Source organism: Podarcis gaigeae (assembly GCF_964106915.1).
Source record: "Podarcis gaigeae genome assembly, chromosome: 2".
Taxonomy (NCBI): domain Eukaryota; kingdom Metazoa; phylum Chordata; class Lepidosauria; order Squamata; family Lacertidae; genus Podarcis; species Podarcis gaigeae.
In genome coordinates, this window is record NC_139679.1 from 26130835 (window position 1) to 26147444 (window position 16610).

General features: G+C 41.8%; 2 protein-coding genes across 3 annotated transcripts in view; one reads left to right on the forward strand and one right to left on the reverse strand.

The window, feature by feature from the left end:
* Window positions 1–9226, forward strand: part of LOC310839093 (ABC-type organic anion transporter ABCA8-like) — an 89701-nt gene extending 80475 nt beyond the window's left edge. Inside the window, exons 33-40 of the mRNA XM_083727377.1 lie at window positions 17–189; window positions 513–588; window positions 2894–2988; window positions 3449–3568; window positions 4126–4266; window positions 5304–5383; window positions 6234–6289; window positions 7469–9226. Of these exons, the coding sequence (XP_083583503.1) occupies window positions 17–189; window positions 513–588; window positions 2894–2988; window positions 3449–3568; window positions 4126–4266; window positions 5304–5383; window positions 6234–6289; window positions 7469–7567 (840 nt within the window). The 3' untranslated portion in view covers window positions 7568–9226. The remainder of the gene's footprint in view (window positions 1–16; window positions 190–512; window positions 589–2893; window positions 2989–3448; window positions 3569–4125; window positions 4267–5303; window positions 5384–6233; window positions 6290–7468) is intronic.
* Window positions 9227–9520: 294 nt separating this feature from the next.
* Window positions 9521–16610, reverse strand: part of LOC310839092 (cholesterol transporter ABCA5-like) — a 55189-nt gene continuing 48099 nt past the window's right edge. For both annotated transcript variants that reach the window (XM_083727376.1, XM_083727375.1), the window contains exons 33-40: window positions 16012–16087; window positions 15463–15557; window positions 14310–14429; window positions 14049–14198; window positions 13047–13126; window positions 12510–12565; window positions 11389–12198; window positions 9521–11076 (exon numbers count right to left, since the gene is read on the reverse strand). In XM_083727376.1, coding sequence (XP_083583502.1) covers window positions 12091–12198; window positions 12510–12565; window positions 13047–13126; window positions 14049–14198; window positions 14310–14429; window positions 15463–15557; window positions 16012–16087 — 685 coding nt within the window. In that variant the 3' untranslated portion in view covers window positions 9521–11076; window positions 11389–12090. The remainder of the gene's footprint in view (window positions 11077–11388; window positions 12199–12509; window positions 12566–13046; window positions 13127–14048; window positions 14199–14309; window positions 14430–15462; window positions 15558–16011; window positions 16088–16610) is intronic.

Below are 16610 nucleotides of genomic sequence, written 5' to 3' on the forward strand. Positions count from 1 at the left end.
ACAATATTTTGGCCAGGTCCTGATGAAAGGAGCTGATGCAGCTGCAACGGAAGAAAATGCTGTCGGTTTCCTTGGCTACTGTCCCCAGGAGGATGCCCTCTGGCCCAGCCTGACCGTGAAAGAACATCTGGAGATTAATGCAGCTGTGAAAGGGATGCAGAAAGACTCAGCTGGTGTTGCTATCAGTCGGTAAGGGCAGCAAAAGATCCTGCTTTCATGGTACACTTCCTATCTCTTAGTTTTTGGGGCTACTGAATGCAAAGGCCCGCATTCTATACTTGACAGAATCGTTGGACTTTGAAAGCTAATTGTTTTTAGCATTGACATTTCTCCTTGGGAGGTGGGCAGTTAGCATTAAGTTCTTACACTGGCAAATAGCACATGTGGTTCATCTCAATCCAGTATCATAACAGCATCCCTGAGATTCACTTGCAGCCTCCCCTGTAATTCTTATGTAAAAGAGATCCATTCTAGAATACTCCAGATGTCGTTTCTTCTGCCCTTTCTTTCAGAATAGTTCAAGCTCTAGAACTTCAGGACCATTTGAAAACGGCAGCTAAGGCATTACCTGCTGGACTGAGAAGGAAAGTAAGTTCTGTGTTTTGTTAGTTTCTTGAACCGGTCGCCAAATATTTAATGTTGGCTAATGGCTAGAGACCAAGCGGCATCACAGGGTACTTGGGTTTGTTGCTCAGTCAGAGCTAGTTCTTTGCCACTGCACTGCCTATTTTCCTCCTTGCCCACACTGCTGCGTCCTGGTCTTCACCGACACTGCCGCCTCCACCTCTTCATTGCTGTTGTTTGCCGGGAAGTCCATCTCATCTGCCTGTCTACTGAGAGAAAATGCTCTCTCCCACTTCCCTGTTCTGTTAACTGAATTGTAGGTTTCCAAGAAGCAAGTCACAGTGATAACAGCAAGAACCTTTATTGAACTACAGAACTGGATAACAGGGGCAAAGCAACTGCTTATATCCATTTCTGGAGGCCTGGGCCACTCCCACTCCCAACGTGATTGGCTATCTTCCAAGCTGCGAATCACGACTCAGAGTCCAAGGGCCAATGGCAGAGGCCCAAATCCTGAAATGTTCTATGATTGGATATCATGTATCGAATCAGAACACGGGAGCTCAGAGTTCTTAGTCCAGACTCAAGCTCAGGCAAACATCGACCACTGAATACATAACATTAAAAATCAGGGCCATTCACAGCCCACTACAAGGAGGGAGGCTTATTTGCATGGCAGGTGGATAGTGTGCAAACCTGGAGCCAGCCCTGGTTTATTAACATCTACATTGTATGTCATTATGTTATGCTGGCTGGGAGATTAGCTTGTCTTTTGAGTTAATTGGATTGGTTGTGAATAAGAAGATGCAATGCAAGAGGATCACAAAACAATGTAGTCCATGGTACAGATTGCTGTTTTGATTATTTAAACAACATATCCACGCCTTAGTTCTTAACAGACCTTCTGCTCTAAATATGCTGCAGTCTTACCAGGGTGTGTCCATTCAAAACTTTGGGACTGAAAATTATCCTTGGAAGTCCTAATTGCCTTGCTTGTCCACCAACCTCAGTTTCTTCAAGGAAAAAGGGTTCCAAAATGAAATGTATTATCAAAATCTCTTATTGGCTTATTTGCCTGTCCGAGCATTCGGCATGTTTTAGTTTGGTCTCGCTAGGGACGTTGAAGAATTCTGACAAAAGCGGTAATGAGAATAGAAATTGCCAATGCTTGTTTATCCATCCTGTTTCCGAAATGGAAATGAACCCAGCATGTACCACTTTGTTTTGCATTTGCTGTTGTTGTTGTATCAGTCCACAAACAATACATAATTCGTTATTCTTTCCCCTGTTGCTTCCTTTGCACTGAAACAAATAATTTTGCCACAGCGGACTGTGAGATGGATAATGCAGTTTGGGCAGGAGAGAAACTACAGCACAATGGAATCAGTGTGTGGAACAGAAAACAACGCCTTCTTACAATCACTAGTTCTCACTCACATATTGATAATTTTCTGGGTTTCTGCACCTGGGCAACTGTCACCACAGACTCATCTGTCTTCCAGAACCCTCTGCAAATATTATTAGTTGTACAGTGGTGCCCCACAAGACGAATGCCTCACAAGACGGAAAACCCGCTAGACGAAAGGGTTTTCCGTTTTGGAGGTGCTACGCAAAACGAATTTCCTATGGGCTTGCTTCGCAAGACGAAAATGTCTTGCGAGTTCCTGCGGGGTTTTTTCCCTTTCCCCCCTTTTTCCAAGCCGCTAAGCCGCTTATCAGCTGATCCGCTAAGCCGCTAAGCTGCTTATCAGCTGATCCGCTAAGCCGCTAATAGCGCTAAGCCGCTAATGGGCTTGCTTCGCAAGACGAAAAAACCGCAAGACGAAGAGACTCGCGGAACGGATTCTTTTCGTCTTGCGAGGCACCACTGTATTTGTACTTACTCTCCCCCCCAAAAAATTAAAGGTAAAGGTAAAGTTACCCCTGCCCATTCGGGCCAGTCGTGTCCGACTCTGGGGTTGCGTGCTCAACTCGCTTAAGAGGCCGGGAGCCAGCGCTGTCCGGAGACCCTTCCGGGTCACGTGGCCAGCGTGACGAAGCTGCTCTGGCAAGCCAGCACCAGAGCAGCGCGCGGAAATGCCGTTACCTTCCCGCTATAAAGTGGTACCTATTTATCTTCTTACACTTGGGGGTGCTGTCGAACTGCTAGGTGGGCAGGAGCTGGGACCGAATGACTGGAGCTCACCCCGCCGTGGGGATTCGAACCGCCGACCGTGCGATCAGCAAGTCCTAGGCGCTGAGGTTTTACCCACATCACCACCCACGTCCCAATGTTTGATCAAATGTTTGAAGCAACTTTAAATGGTTATTATTATTTCCTTCATTTTAGTTATGCTTTGCCCTGAGCATGCTGAGTAATCCTGCAGTGATGCTATTAGATGAACCAACAGCAGGAATGGATCCTAAAGGAAAGCGCCAAGTGTGGTGAGTGACTCATGCACTTAATATCTCGAAGCAGGTTTGTGAATTTGCAATACATAACAGCATATCACTCAAAATAAAATGTATACTTATAATGATGTACTTGCATTTAGGAATCCGAGTAAATATTGTGAATTTGTTCAGTGCCTTTTTGAAATACCTCAGGTTACATACGCTTCAGGTTACAGACTCCGCTAACCCAGAGATAGTACCTCAGGTTAAGAACTTTGCTTCAGGATGAGAACAAAAATCAGGCTCTAGTGGCACGGCAGTGGCAGGAGGCCCCATTAGCTAAAGTGGTGCTTCAGGTTAAGAACAGTTTCAGGTCAAGAACGGACCTCTGGAACGAATTAAGTACTTAACCCGAGGTACCACTGTACCAGACAATAATGTCTGCTAGGAACAGGCTGTTTACGGCTCCTTCAACCCTACTCCACCCTAGTAAATCTTATGTTGACTGCAGGAAAGCAATCCTCACTGCGCTGAAGGACAAAGACCAAGGAGCCATTTTGACAACTCACCACATGGAAGAAGCTGAGGCAGTGTGTGACAGAGTAGCCATGATGGTGACTGGACAGCTCAGGTGAGCTTCTTGCGTTTTGTTTTCCAGCATATTAGGATATCATAAACAGCTGTTGTGCTGATAGGGCAAAAGTTTCTTCTTATTCTTTTCCCACCTTCTCATAAGAAGCTTGCTGTATAGTTAAGTTTTTACCTCTATCTTCAGTACACTGTATTTTATTTTATTGCTCTGGCTAGTGGCTGATGCAAATAGATTCTTCTGATTCTAAAGCTCGCCGTGTTCAACTTATAATTTGTTACGTTTTTGACAATAACTGTCTAAAGTGTGTTTTAAAAATAAATTTTATTAGAGTTCATAAAGAAAAATACAGAACTTAATATCAAATATCTTTTTTATCAGCATTGATCTAAATAAGATAAAAACATAGTAAGAAAGAAAGAGGAAAAGATAAAGTTCAGAAACTAAAGAACTTCCCATCTTCACCTGTCCACTATATATAAACAATAATAACTTCATCCACTCCAATATAACACTCAACAAAACCACTTTCTCTAACAAAACATTATTTTCAATCCCCAAATCCAAATGTCACAAATGCTGATTCCTTCCTTCTGCAGGTGTCTTGGTTCTATTCAGTATCTGAAAAGCAAATTTGGCAAAAATTATTTGCTCCAAATAAAAGTTAAGGGTGTGGACCATGGGGAGCTTCTGAATACTCATATTCTACAGATCTTCCCACATGCAGCTCGTCAAGAAAGGTAACTGCAGTGTTTTTCCTGCAGCTTGACACACAATTTCCTGAATTATTTTGGTTACTATAGTTTATGTTCAGAGGGACGCGGGTGGCGCTGTGGGTTAAACCACAGAGCCTAGGACTTGCTGATCAGAAGGTCAGCGGTTCGAATCCCCGCGACAGGGTGAGCTCCCGTTGCTCGGTCCCTGCTCCTGCCAACCTAGCAGTTCGAAAGCACACCAGTGCAAGTAGATAAATAGGTACCGCTCCAGTGGGAAGGTAAACGGTGTTTCCGTGCACTGCTCTGGTTTGCCAGAAGGGGCTTAGTCACATGACCCAGAAGCTGTACGCCGGCTCCCTCGGCCAATAAAGCGAGATGAGTGCCGCAACCCCACGACTGGACCTAATGGTCAGGGGTCCCTTTACCTTTATAGTTTATGTTCTTACTTATACCCTCTTACTTACCCTCCTTGAGCTTTTGGTAATGGGCCAGATGAACAGGATGGGGACAGAATACCCTTCTGCTTCTTCCTGTCCCCCAGCCTTCTAGGCCCCAATGAACCAGGACCTGCTACATACTGAGAAGGTGTTATTTCTGTTTCTATCCATAGGTGGATGAGGAAACTCATGTGTTCCCCTTTTGAACCCAACAGCAGAGGCGGTTTTAGGGTGGCATGCAACCAGTGTGATTGCACTGTGCGCCTCCCCAGGAAGCACCAGAAGGCTGTAGAATAGAGTGAGAGAGGTGGGGGTGTGCCAAATTTTAGTGCTGCACAGGGTGCCATTGAAATTTGAGAGCCCAAAGCATGCTGCTGCCAACAGCCAAGGCTGTGCACGAGGAGACCCTATAAAAATCTAGTCTTGTTGCTCAGCAGGAAAGGTTTCTCTCCTCTCTCTGTGTTTGTGCATATGTGTGTGCATGTTAGATTCAACTCCCCCCATTCCCCCATACTCGACTTTGTTTTTTTAACCAGGGCTGTGTACACGTAGACCGCTTGTACTGCACTTACTCCATTTGGATCAAAGCCATTCTGGTGACTGAGTTGATTTCCCTCCCCTTAGGATATCCACTTTGTTGGCCTACAAGATCCCAATGGAAGATGCACTGCCTCTATCGAAGGCCTTCTCCATGTTAGAGGAAGGTACATCCAGACAGACTGTGTAGTTGTTTGTGGAAGATATTTTAATGCCCACCTGATTTAGGTATTGCCCCCTTTCCTTCCCTCTACGCACAGTGGACAGGATCCCTCCTTCCGACTCACTAGGTAGGCCTTCCCTACCTCCAACACCTCTAGAAAGATGTGTAACATCCAGCAAATTAAGGGAATGTAGAGGCATATTGTATCTCGCAGGTTCCCTTGCTGCGAGAAGCCAGGTTACAGGGAACCAGGCAGAGGGCCTTCTCGGTAGTGGCACCTGCCCTGTGAAACGCCCTCCCACCAGATGTCAAAGGGAAAAATAACTACCAAACTTTTAGAAGACATCTGAAGGCAGCCCTGTTTAAGGAAGCTTTTAATGTTTAACAGACCATTGTATTTTAATATTTTGTTGGAAGCTGCCCAGAGTGGTTGGGGAAACCCAGTCCAGTCAGATGGGCGGAGAATAAATAATAATAATAATAATAATAATAATAATAATAATAATAATAATAATAATAATAATAATATTCTACATGTTTGTGTGCTCTTTCTTGCTTCAAATGCTGCACCCTCAGACATCTGGGGTGTTGAAGAGACGGAAGTGCAGCTTGCGTGAATGAAGGTGCAAGGTGCATCATGGGAATATAGAAAGCTGCCTTATGCAGAGTCAAACCATTGGGTCCATCTATCATAGCATTGTCTTTGCTAACTGGCAAAGGCTCGCCAGTAACCTAGAAGGAACCTTGTACATAAAAAACAGATGCTCTGGCACTGAAATTCAGTCATTCCCATGAAAAGAACCCATCAAGCTGATTTGGGTCAACCAAACATAATTGGCTTTTTATTCACACAGCTAAAAGAAGCTTCAGCTTTGAGGAGTACAGCTTTTCTTTGAACACCTTGGAGCAGGTAATGTGATTTTCAAATATAATTGCATGGTGGGATTTGTAGCACTGCATTCACCATTATTCGGCTTCCTCATGGGCTTCCTCTGCTGGATTGGAAAAGTAGTGCCAAGCATAGCTGTCAACCTTCCCTTTCTTTGCGGGAAATTCCCTTATTCCAGTGCCGTTTCCCACTGCTATCCTGGATTGTTAGGTATCCTGTAGACTGTCCCCGGGACAGGTGAGGCTGCTGATTCCTTATTTTCAAGGCTGCTGATCCCTTATTTTCAAATCTGAAAGTTGACAGTTATGGTACCAAGAGAGCTTGGCAAGTGCCTCCCCGGCCAGTGCTGGATCTCTGCATGCAGAACTAAGGATTTCTGCAAAACCACTTTTAGGGATTTGGTGAAGTTCTCCTGAGCCTGGCTCTGAAAAGAACTGGGGCAAGGCAAAGGGTCACCCTTAAAACCCCAGCAGAGATTTTTCTGCCCACTCAGCTTAAAATATTGCTAGCTTTCCTGGTCTCTCAGATTGCCCCTACTGGAGTCAGTGGAATGGCCTTGCTAAACGGGGAAATGGAGATTCTTCCTGGAAAGAACTGGGAGGTGGGGAGGAGCCTACAATGCACCCACAGGTGAATTCCTTGGTTTCTTCTGCTTTATATGTGTAGCTACGTGATTCCATTGCATACAAAAGGGGGAGAAACCAGCCCATGGAGCGAGTTAGATGTTTCTTGCAGGTCCTGAAGGAGGGTGATTTTTTTTACCCTTGATTTTCTCCCTGTAGCATCTTTTCCTTATCATGATCATTAGTTTGTGTACAGACAGTAGAAAGATCTCCCCACTTCCTTGGAGATGCATGGAGTGTTTTTGTTGTTGTATTTTGAGTTCTTGGATTACCTAAAAAAAATATGGAGTTCATCAGGGTGGGTTTTTTAAAGAAAATGTTCAGCTTACAATTTTTGAGCAGTTAGACACACATTCTGGATTTAGACTGCTATTAATTTGCCATATTGAAAGGAAATGGCAACTGACATGATGGAGTAGGGTCCCTCCTTTAAAAAAGACGACACATTTAGGTCACATCTGTACATAATAGGATTGAAATTTAATTATCTTCATTTTCATCAGAATGATCCAAAGAAATGTGATGCCTTTCAAGCACTACTTAGCTGAAGAAACCCTTTTTTTACTGTATTGTGCAGGTTTTCCTAGAACTTGTCAAAGAGCAGGAACGTGATTGTTTCGATCCGTCACTGAGCACAGCCTTTGAATGGCAACAGCTGCAGCAGGCTGATGTTTAAGTTGTTCACAACCTAGACATGAAACTGATGCTTACAGGAGTAAGTGCTGGACCCTTGAAACAAGAAGGATATAAGAAGGATCTAGCAGCCCGTCTCTGAATAATGTGTCTCCTTTGGCATGTGAGACTGGAGTCCAGCCTTTTGACGGGAGGACTTTACATATAGCTCTACATACAGGTCTGTGTGACCAAAACCCATATTAGTCATACCTAGAGAATGAAATGTACCATTTCTGGACATGTTCATTCCCTGGATTTTTTTATTTGTTTTCCAGAAAAAAATGTCTTGAAATTTTTTTTGGGGGGCGTGTGAATTGAAATATATGCAGTACATAATTCTTATATCATCTCAGCTTAATTTACTACTTAAAAACCATAAAATGCATTATGTATAGCTTAGAACATAACATTGTACTGTTTGGCATATTTATCAGGTTGGAAAAGGGTAAATGCCTTTGTGATTCAGCTTTCCCCAGCAAGTCTTTTCCCACAAGCCACTCCACCCAGGCCTTCCTTATTTTTCACTGCTGCTCTTCCTATGCCGTCTTCTTCTGGCTGGCTCCATGACACCAAGCACCAACAAGTTCAGCTGTCGCCAACTAACCAGCACCTGGCTAAATATGTACTTTTTTCTGGCCCCTCTAGTCCAGCTCCAGCCAATGGTGCCAAACTGAAAATTCAGAAATTATCGCAGCTGTTAGTTAAGGCCCCAAGCAGCAGGTAAACTAACTTCCACAGGAGCAGACAGAAAACTTCCCATGTCAAATGCATCACAATGTAGTACAAATGTCAGAACACATTACACAACATCCATTAAAACTTAGTTCAAATAAACATTACTTCTTCACACTTCATAGTAACATCGAACACTTTTGTATTGTATCGTCATCTCATACAGTATGTGAAATAGGAACTGTGGACACAATTAGCTGCATCAACCCATAGAACTTCATTTAAATAATATGCCGTTTAAATTCCAACCATCTCATGCTTCCTTCTTTCACCAGAAGCACTTTCTAGAAGATTATTTGCTTCCGATTCTAAGCTTTCCTTTTTATCTCCATAAGCTTCAGAGAACTGAAGGGTTGCATGAATGAAAGAAGCTCCTCTACTATTTAACATTTCCAGGCACAGACAAGCTGCTCTGCACATATTCTTTTTGGATCAAAGCTGTATGAAGCTGGCAAGAAAATTAACAGGTTGCACATTCCCCACAAGATTCATGAATTATAACTACCTAATACAGTACCTTGCTTTACATAGATATTAGAAACCATAAGGAAAGGAGGGAGTGAAAGACAGCTAAGGCTGAAAAATGCTTTACTAATCTGTAATGCCAAACCATAAAGAGATCTAGATTATTATATTTTTATTTTATCTGAAAAAATATATATTTGCATTTGCAGAACATATATTTGTGAAAATTGTACTAAGTTACATTCGTCAGTTGATCAAGACTTGTAACGGAGCATAATTTCTATTTTTGGTGCTGTTGTTCATGGGTTTATATTGTTAGAGATTGAAGTAAAATGATATATGTAAACTAAAGTGGCAATACTTTCTCTAAGATTGTTTCCAGACAAGCAGCTCCTAGCACTAATCTTTCTTTTGTAAACTGCAAGTACTACATTTTTAAAGTAATAAAAAAAGCAAAATGGAAGATTGGATGGAAGATTTGTTAGCACTACCATCATGAAGCCAGCACGGTGTCACTCTACATCTGTGCAAGTCTGCCGGAAGCATGCATGTTAAAACAAATGCAAATCTGCTAGAATCCACAATTTAACCATCAAACTATAGAGTGCATCAGTGGCTGGAACATCTTTAATTTCATAAGTAGAGATATAAGGTATGGCTTTCATTCAAATTCAGTTTCTCATGGGGGTGTGATAATATGAACTCCACTTTATTCTCTTTACAAACTAATGCTAAATTGATTACATGCAAGTATGACTTTATCATATAAATGTTTATTCCTCTATTTTGTTATTCCAGCGGCCAATGGAACAGATTCATTGCTTGCCATGGTTATCAAAACATTAGAACTGGGGTGTGCTACTACAAATTGTAAAGACCTTGAAAACGGAACACAAAAAGTTAAGTCTGTCAAACATGTAGTACATCTTGTGTGTTGACATTAAAAATGGCAAAAGATAATGCAACGCTTTAATGTGCTGTATAAAGTGATTTAGTCGTGTTGCCTTTACAATTTGCATTGGAAAAGTGAGAGAAACCCATTTAAATAAATGGACGTATGTATGCATGCAGTATACAGGGTTCTTTGCAACTTGCAATGGTAATGGTTTAAACCATCCAAAACAAAATGGAGCATTGGTAATATATATATTACACATATATTGAAATGTATTTTGACATTATTGAATGTAATTCATAGTGGCTTAAAGTGACTGGCTGCAGGCAAAATACTTATTTTGAGCTCATGAAATGCTGACTATACCCATCTGACCAGATCTATTCTAGATAATGTGACTGTTGTTCAGAACATGTAACCCAAAAGGGGGAGCTAGAACAATGGCATAAATGCCTTGTCACTAATTCTGAAATGCAATTGCTTTTTTAAAATTAATTTTTATTGGGTTACATGAATACACACAGCATCTGTTTTCAGTTCAGAGTCCTTTCTACAGATCAGTCATATTCGACATGAGACGCTAATGTTTTAGTCAATAAAAGGTTGGGCGAGAAGAGATGGGGGGAGAGAACTAAACATTCATTCTTTTACATAGTGTTTTGTGTCAGCGTCACATGGGTAGGTCCTCTTTCTATTCATTCATTCGTCTTCACTGGCGGTGAGGGAGATTGGGAGGCAAGGCCTGGTTGATTGCCTTCAGTTGACTGCAGTGAGTTTTGTTTGCATGGCTGAGGGGCAGGGGTTGTTAGGTCAAGTTAGTCATATCGATTCATATGCAGTCGGTGGGTTCTTGCCTTGTTGGGCTGTGTATGTAATGAAGGGGAGGCACAATGGGGTGAAGGCATCCTCTTTTGTTTGTCCCCATGCTAGTTTCAATTTGTTGGTTGGGTTTTCCCAGTTTGGTCCCAGTGGCTTATGTTCACTCCTGAAGGTCACCTCCAGTGTCTAGTTATGATGATCCTGGCTGCTGAGCATAGGTGGGTTATGAGTTCTTTGTAGTGTGAATGTGCCTATTGTCTTGGGAAATATTCAGTAAGGCCAGTTCTTGGGTGGCTTCTAGTACCTGTTTTGTTATTTTGCCTATTTCTTGTAGGACTGATGTCCAAAAGGGTACAACCGCTCCAGCATTTTGGTGGGGTTCCTGGGTGTGTTCAGCACCACCTTTCAGGTTGTTAGGTACCATCTAGAGATCGGTTTCTTTGTGAGTTGCCTTCTTTTGGCTTATATTTAAAGGGAGGTTTAGACCACAGTTTAGTCCATTGGGCAGGGTTTATTTCATAACCCATATTGTGCTCCCATTGTTTTTTGACTGAGATGAGGGAATTTCTGGAAGTGCAATTGCTTTTTTAAAAAGAGTACTGTAGTACAGTGGTGCCTCGCAAGATGAAAAGAATCTGTTCCGCGAGTCTCTTCGTCTACCGTTTTTTTCGTCTTGCGAAGCAAGCCCATTGACGGCTTAGCGGATTAGCGCTATTAGCGGCTTAGCGGATAAACAGATAAGCGGCTTAGAAAAGGGGGGGGGAGGAAAAAAACCCCGCAGGAACTCACAAGACATTTTCGTCTTGCGAAGCAAGCCCATAGGAAATTCGTTTTGCGAAGCACCTCCAAAACAGAAAACCCTTTCGTCTAGCGGGTTTTCCGTCTTGCGAGGCATTCGTCTTGCGGGGCACCACTGTACAATAAAGAGTTAGCAAGCACTTCAACAATGACCCTAGCAAACAAAGGTTCATGCTCATTCAATTAGGTCAGTAGCAGCTAATGCTGCCTTTGCTGCACACACATCATTGCTGGATATTTGTAAAGTGGCAACATGATCTTCTTCCCTAGGCACTACAGACTGGACGTGCATTCTTCAGCTGATGCTAGCACAGTGTTGCATCAGGTTCTTTAGTATTCACACTACAGTTGGGAATCACTGTGGTAAGTCCCAACTCAGTTAACCCTTCCTTAACCCACTGAAATAGGACAAGTGGTCTTACCTGAAGCTTAAATGTAGTGGGTTAGGAAGAGTTTGCTGGGGCCCAGCCATGGTCCTTCCCATAAAACTAATGAGTTTCTTGAAAAATAAATTGCCCCCAAACAATATATTAAGTACATTGCCCTCTTTCCACCATTACTACAGAACAAAACAAAAGGATAAAATCATAGTGGTTTTCATTATTACTTTTTTTAAAAAAGAAGCAAGTCTTCGAATAGTGGTAAGAGTATTCAAAAATAAAGGCATTTCATAATATTTCATAAGGCAAAGAAGGTTTGCTCAATTGCTCAGGAACAGGCTCTGTAATATATTTGTTCTCTAGAGCCACAGCAAACAAATATTTAGCAAAAACCCTGACAAGCGAAGCTCTTGAATTTCTGCAATGTGAAACAAATCAGAAAATAACTCTCTCCCCCTGGGATCTTTCCCAACTAATTGTTCCATTTAGGGTTCCAAAATTGCTCTCTTCCTCTTCTTGCTCTTTGACAAGTTCCATAAATACCTAAAATGAATAAGAAACATGAATTAATACATGGATTCTGCCCAGTCCTATAGGCAGAATAGTGCTCTAAGCTAGTATAGGTTTCTAAATCTCCACCAGTCAACAGTGCTATACTACAAATCATCTGTACATGTAAACATAGAGGTTTTTCTTCTGGGGGATCAATTCCCGACAACACCCCCCCACTATGTGACAAAACATCATTAGGTATGTAACTAATTTATGAATTAAGAAATGTAAATGGAGACACTGCATTTCAAACTTATTTTCTAGGGCTGGCATGCTCTGTTCTTGAAAAACGGTTAAATTACCTGTTCCAGTGTTGCTTGAGAAAAGCTGTACTCTTCAATATTAAAAGCATGTCTTGCTGTTAGAAATGTTAAAAAGAAGTATTTACAATCATAGGCATCAAATACATACACACAATCAACTAAAATTTGTATGGCCATAACAGGGTGCAGGAACCCAGCTGTCCTCAATGGGAAAGCCACTGTCAAGTTGTAGTGCAGTGGATTTAAATGTTTAAGGACACTGCAGCCTGTCAAACATACCTTGTGGCTCTAAGGGAATGGCAAGTTTATTTCTCAGGAGACAATCCTGTGCCTCTTTAAAATGCTCTGACTTTACTATGCCTCACAAAAGCAAGGGAAGAAGGCGACACATGCACCAAGGCAAATGGCCTGGGAGATGATAAAAGCCTTGTAGGTAATCTAACGTTTGGATAAAGGAATGTGTTGTTTACATAGTGTTTGGGGAGTTTGGCAGGGTGAATTCAGATTACTATGAGATTTGGATGGATAACTTAGAACCAAGTGATGAAGATTCTACTTAGTAAATTGTTGCCTCACCTTCCTCCAGTTCAGAAAAAGATACTGCAAGCGAGTGGACATCTTCCTTTGGGATTTTGTAAGCCAAAACAGAGGCAATGCTGCAACACACAAAAAAACAGACACAAGTACATACCACCACAACTAAGCAGAAATGAGAATCACAAAATTGCTTGGAGTAAAGTTGCAGGAGTTAAGCATTTTGTACAATGTAGCCAAACAGGTACAATAACTCTGAATCAAACTAGAGGTTTTATCTAATAGGAAGGTATTTAGATGATACGAGAAGGAGGCATTCAAGGTGCTTGCCTAGTTGCCAAAGCATTCACTGACGAAACCTTCCATGTACCAAGTTCCATCTATTTTGAGAATGAAAATGTGTTGATTAACCATAGCAATACAGTGGTACCTCTAGTTACGAACTTAATTCATTCCGGAGGTCCGTTCTTAACCTGAAACTGTTCTTAATGGGGCCTCTTGCTGCCAGCACACGATTTCCGTTCTCATCTTGGGGCAAAGTTCTCAACTCGAGGTAACTCTTCCAGATTAGCAGAGTTTGTAACTCAAGGTACCACTGTAATTCAGGGTTCTTTCACTTGAACACTATGAGGAGAGACTTAAATCAGCACCAGTCTTAGATGTGCACCTCTCTGCTCCCATCACATCAAGAAAATAATAATGAGTGATTCAGCCAAGCTGAAGCGGGTGGGGGGTAATTAACTCCATGCTTGGACAGATCCTTGACACAGCAAATGTTGACAGGAATGGCTGCTTCCTGCCTTCTGCAGCTATGGCTCAGTAAATGATAGCAAGGGGAATGCTGGTTGCTTTACTATGCCAGTTTCTTTGGTGGACCTTGGACCACATTTCCAGAACCTCTGGTCTATAAGGGATGTTTCTCTAGTAAGCATTACTCAAAGCCCAAAGTGTACAAGAGCTCTCATAGAAAACTAATACATTTTGGCAATAGTGTTTTCTTTTCTTATAATTGTAATTTTTTCTCCCTGCTTTTATTTTTTCTACCTTTTCTGGCAACTTGCGTTTGGAAAGATGCGCAAAACCATCCTTTGAAGACGCTCCTTCTGCTGTAAATCGGGCACTTCTCTTAATTTCATTTCTAAGAAATATCCTCTGCCAAATTTACTCTTGAGATGTTGAACTGTACCAATGCACCTATCAGTTTTGGGGGAGAGAGACGGGCAAACAAAATAACAGATTTTGGCATTAAATTCGTTTTTAACAATAAAAATCTGAGCTTCTTCACTCAAGATGCCAAGGAAGTACCTTAATTTTCCAGACACCAAGATTGCGACTCGATCACACACAGCCTCTGCTTCTTCCATATAATGAGTTGTCAGAATAGCTGCTCTCTCCTTACTTTTTAAGGCTGCCCGAATTGCTTTCCTATGGTGAATAAGTTACAAATTGTTGCTCTTTCGGTGTGCAGTTACATATAAAGGGCATAAGATCATTTGTTGGATCTTCCGCAAGTGAGTGGGAAATGTACAGGCAGTGGTATACTGTGAGTAGCCACCAAATGCATTCTCTCCTCACATTCCCTCTGACATTTAGGGATCATCCAGACTTCCTGTTACGTTGCACTTTCCAGATATAGGTCTGCCTTTTAAAGGCCCATGTCTTAGCGTTTTGCTTTGTTTTTTGTCCTGGTGCTTTCCCTGGGAAAACCAACATTTTACTGCTGAATCGGAGCAAATGGCAATTCACGGAAAACCCAGTTGCCCTTTGTTCTGATTCAGCGGTGAAATGCAGGCTTTCCTGGGGAAAGCGCCAGGACACGCTCAGAGCTTTAAACCCATGCCTTAGAAACATGGCACAAAAGGCAGTCTAGATGAGCGCTTAGTCGTGACATGCAGCTGATGCCATGGAAGTTCTGTGAAAGAAAAAGGACAGCCAGTGGGAACAAAGCTACTGTGTGTCAACATCAGGCATAGGCAAACTCGGCCCTCCAGATGTTTTGAGACTACAATTCTCATCATCCCTGACCACTGGTCCTGTTAGCTAGGGATAATGGGAGTTGTAGTCCCAAAACATCTGGCGGGCCAAGTTTGCCTATGCCTGGTCAACATGAAAGAGGAAACAGCACAGAGGGTGGAAAGGATCAGCTAATAGTGTTCCCCAATGCCACACCCAATTTTGACCGTAAACTCTTCAGGGGAGAAGGTTTGTTTTAGCCCTGCTAACATCTGTCATATATATAAATGAATACACCTATAGCATTAATAGGAAGGCAGCCAATAATATGGGATAAATTATCTAAGCATGTATCTTCAAGATATGTATATTGTAAAGATGCAAAAAGACTGAGCCTACTGTTCAGAAGCAGAAGAGAGATAATGAGCAAAGCATGGTTATAAGCCACACGCATATGTGATATTGCTTTCCACATAAAGCCTCCATGATATTTGGGGTTACTCACCACATCTGCTGTATCCCTACAGGGTCCATACCAGTAGATGGCTCATCTAATAGAGTAACATTAGGGTTACCAAGCATACTAAGAGCAAAGCATAACTGAAAGAGAAGGGAAGGGAAGGGTGACCATTATACAATGCACCATTGGCTGCATTTGAACACTAATGCCAAGCCAAAAATCCTGACTTAAATCTGGGATATGCACAAGTGATGTGCATCATCATGCAGCCCATTTCCTACTACTTTGCTCCTTCCTTCCTACCAGTGGCAGAACAAGCCAATATTTTTAGCACAGCTTTCCATTGTGAGCAAACCTAGAAACTAGCTTCAAAAGAAGCCAGGTTATTAAGCAATGTTTTTTGGCTTAATGCCCCCTGGTTTGCTTTGGTGATTAACCATAGTTTTTGGGTTTGCACACAATAATAAGCAATGGTTTGTTTTGCCGCTCATATGAAACAAGAATGTGTGGATTCACAGTGGTCATGCATATCCAGCCTTATTGATCCTGGATTTTTGGTTTTAGCAATTCAGCTTAAAAACAACAATCAAATACCTTTCGTTTGATTCCTACTCCAAGGTCCTTTGCTCTTTTCTGTAGATGTTCCTTGAGGTCAAGTGCATGGGAAATGCTGGAGAAAAACAAAAGTATACCGTGTTAAACATTCTAAGAAACCAGTATTAGAGAACTTTAGTGTATGCTCATTAGTTCTTTTTCAAGTAAATTACTTCATATGACATTTTGTGTTTTAGCTAGTATTATTTGATCTCCAGTTAACTTTACACTATTTGTGGTTTTAACTGGATTGATCTTCCCTACAGAAATAATCAAGATGTATGCTACAGGTAGCTTAAGTGTTTTTTTAATGGTGTTTTAAGAGATGGTGTTTTAAGAAAAGTCTTGCAACCTGACAATTTTGTCTGTAACTTAGACTGTTGACTACAAATTACCTTTCAAACTAGCACAGAAGATTTTGATACATAACAGAAAGCAGAATCTGAACTACAGCTTTCATCAGCCTAAAAATAAAATGATGCAAATTTATGTCTTAGATATATCTGTGTATCTACAAGAATCTGTGTGGTGTGGTTTTTAAGTTGAAGCTAACAACCATTTTCAGGGAGACATTATACCAAAGTAAGAGAGAAGAAACT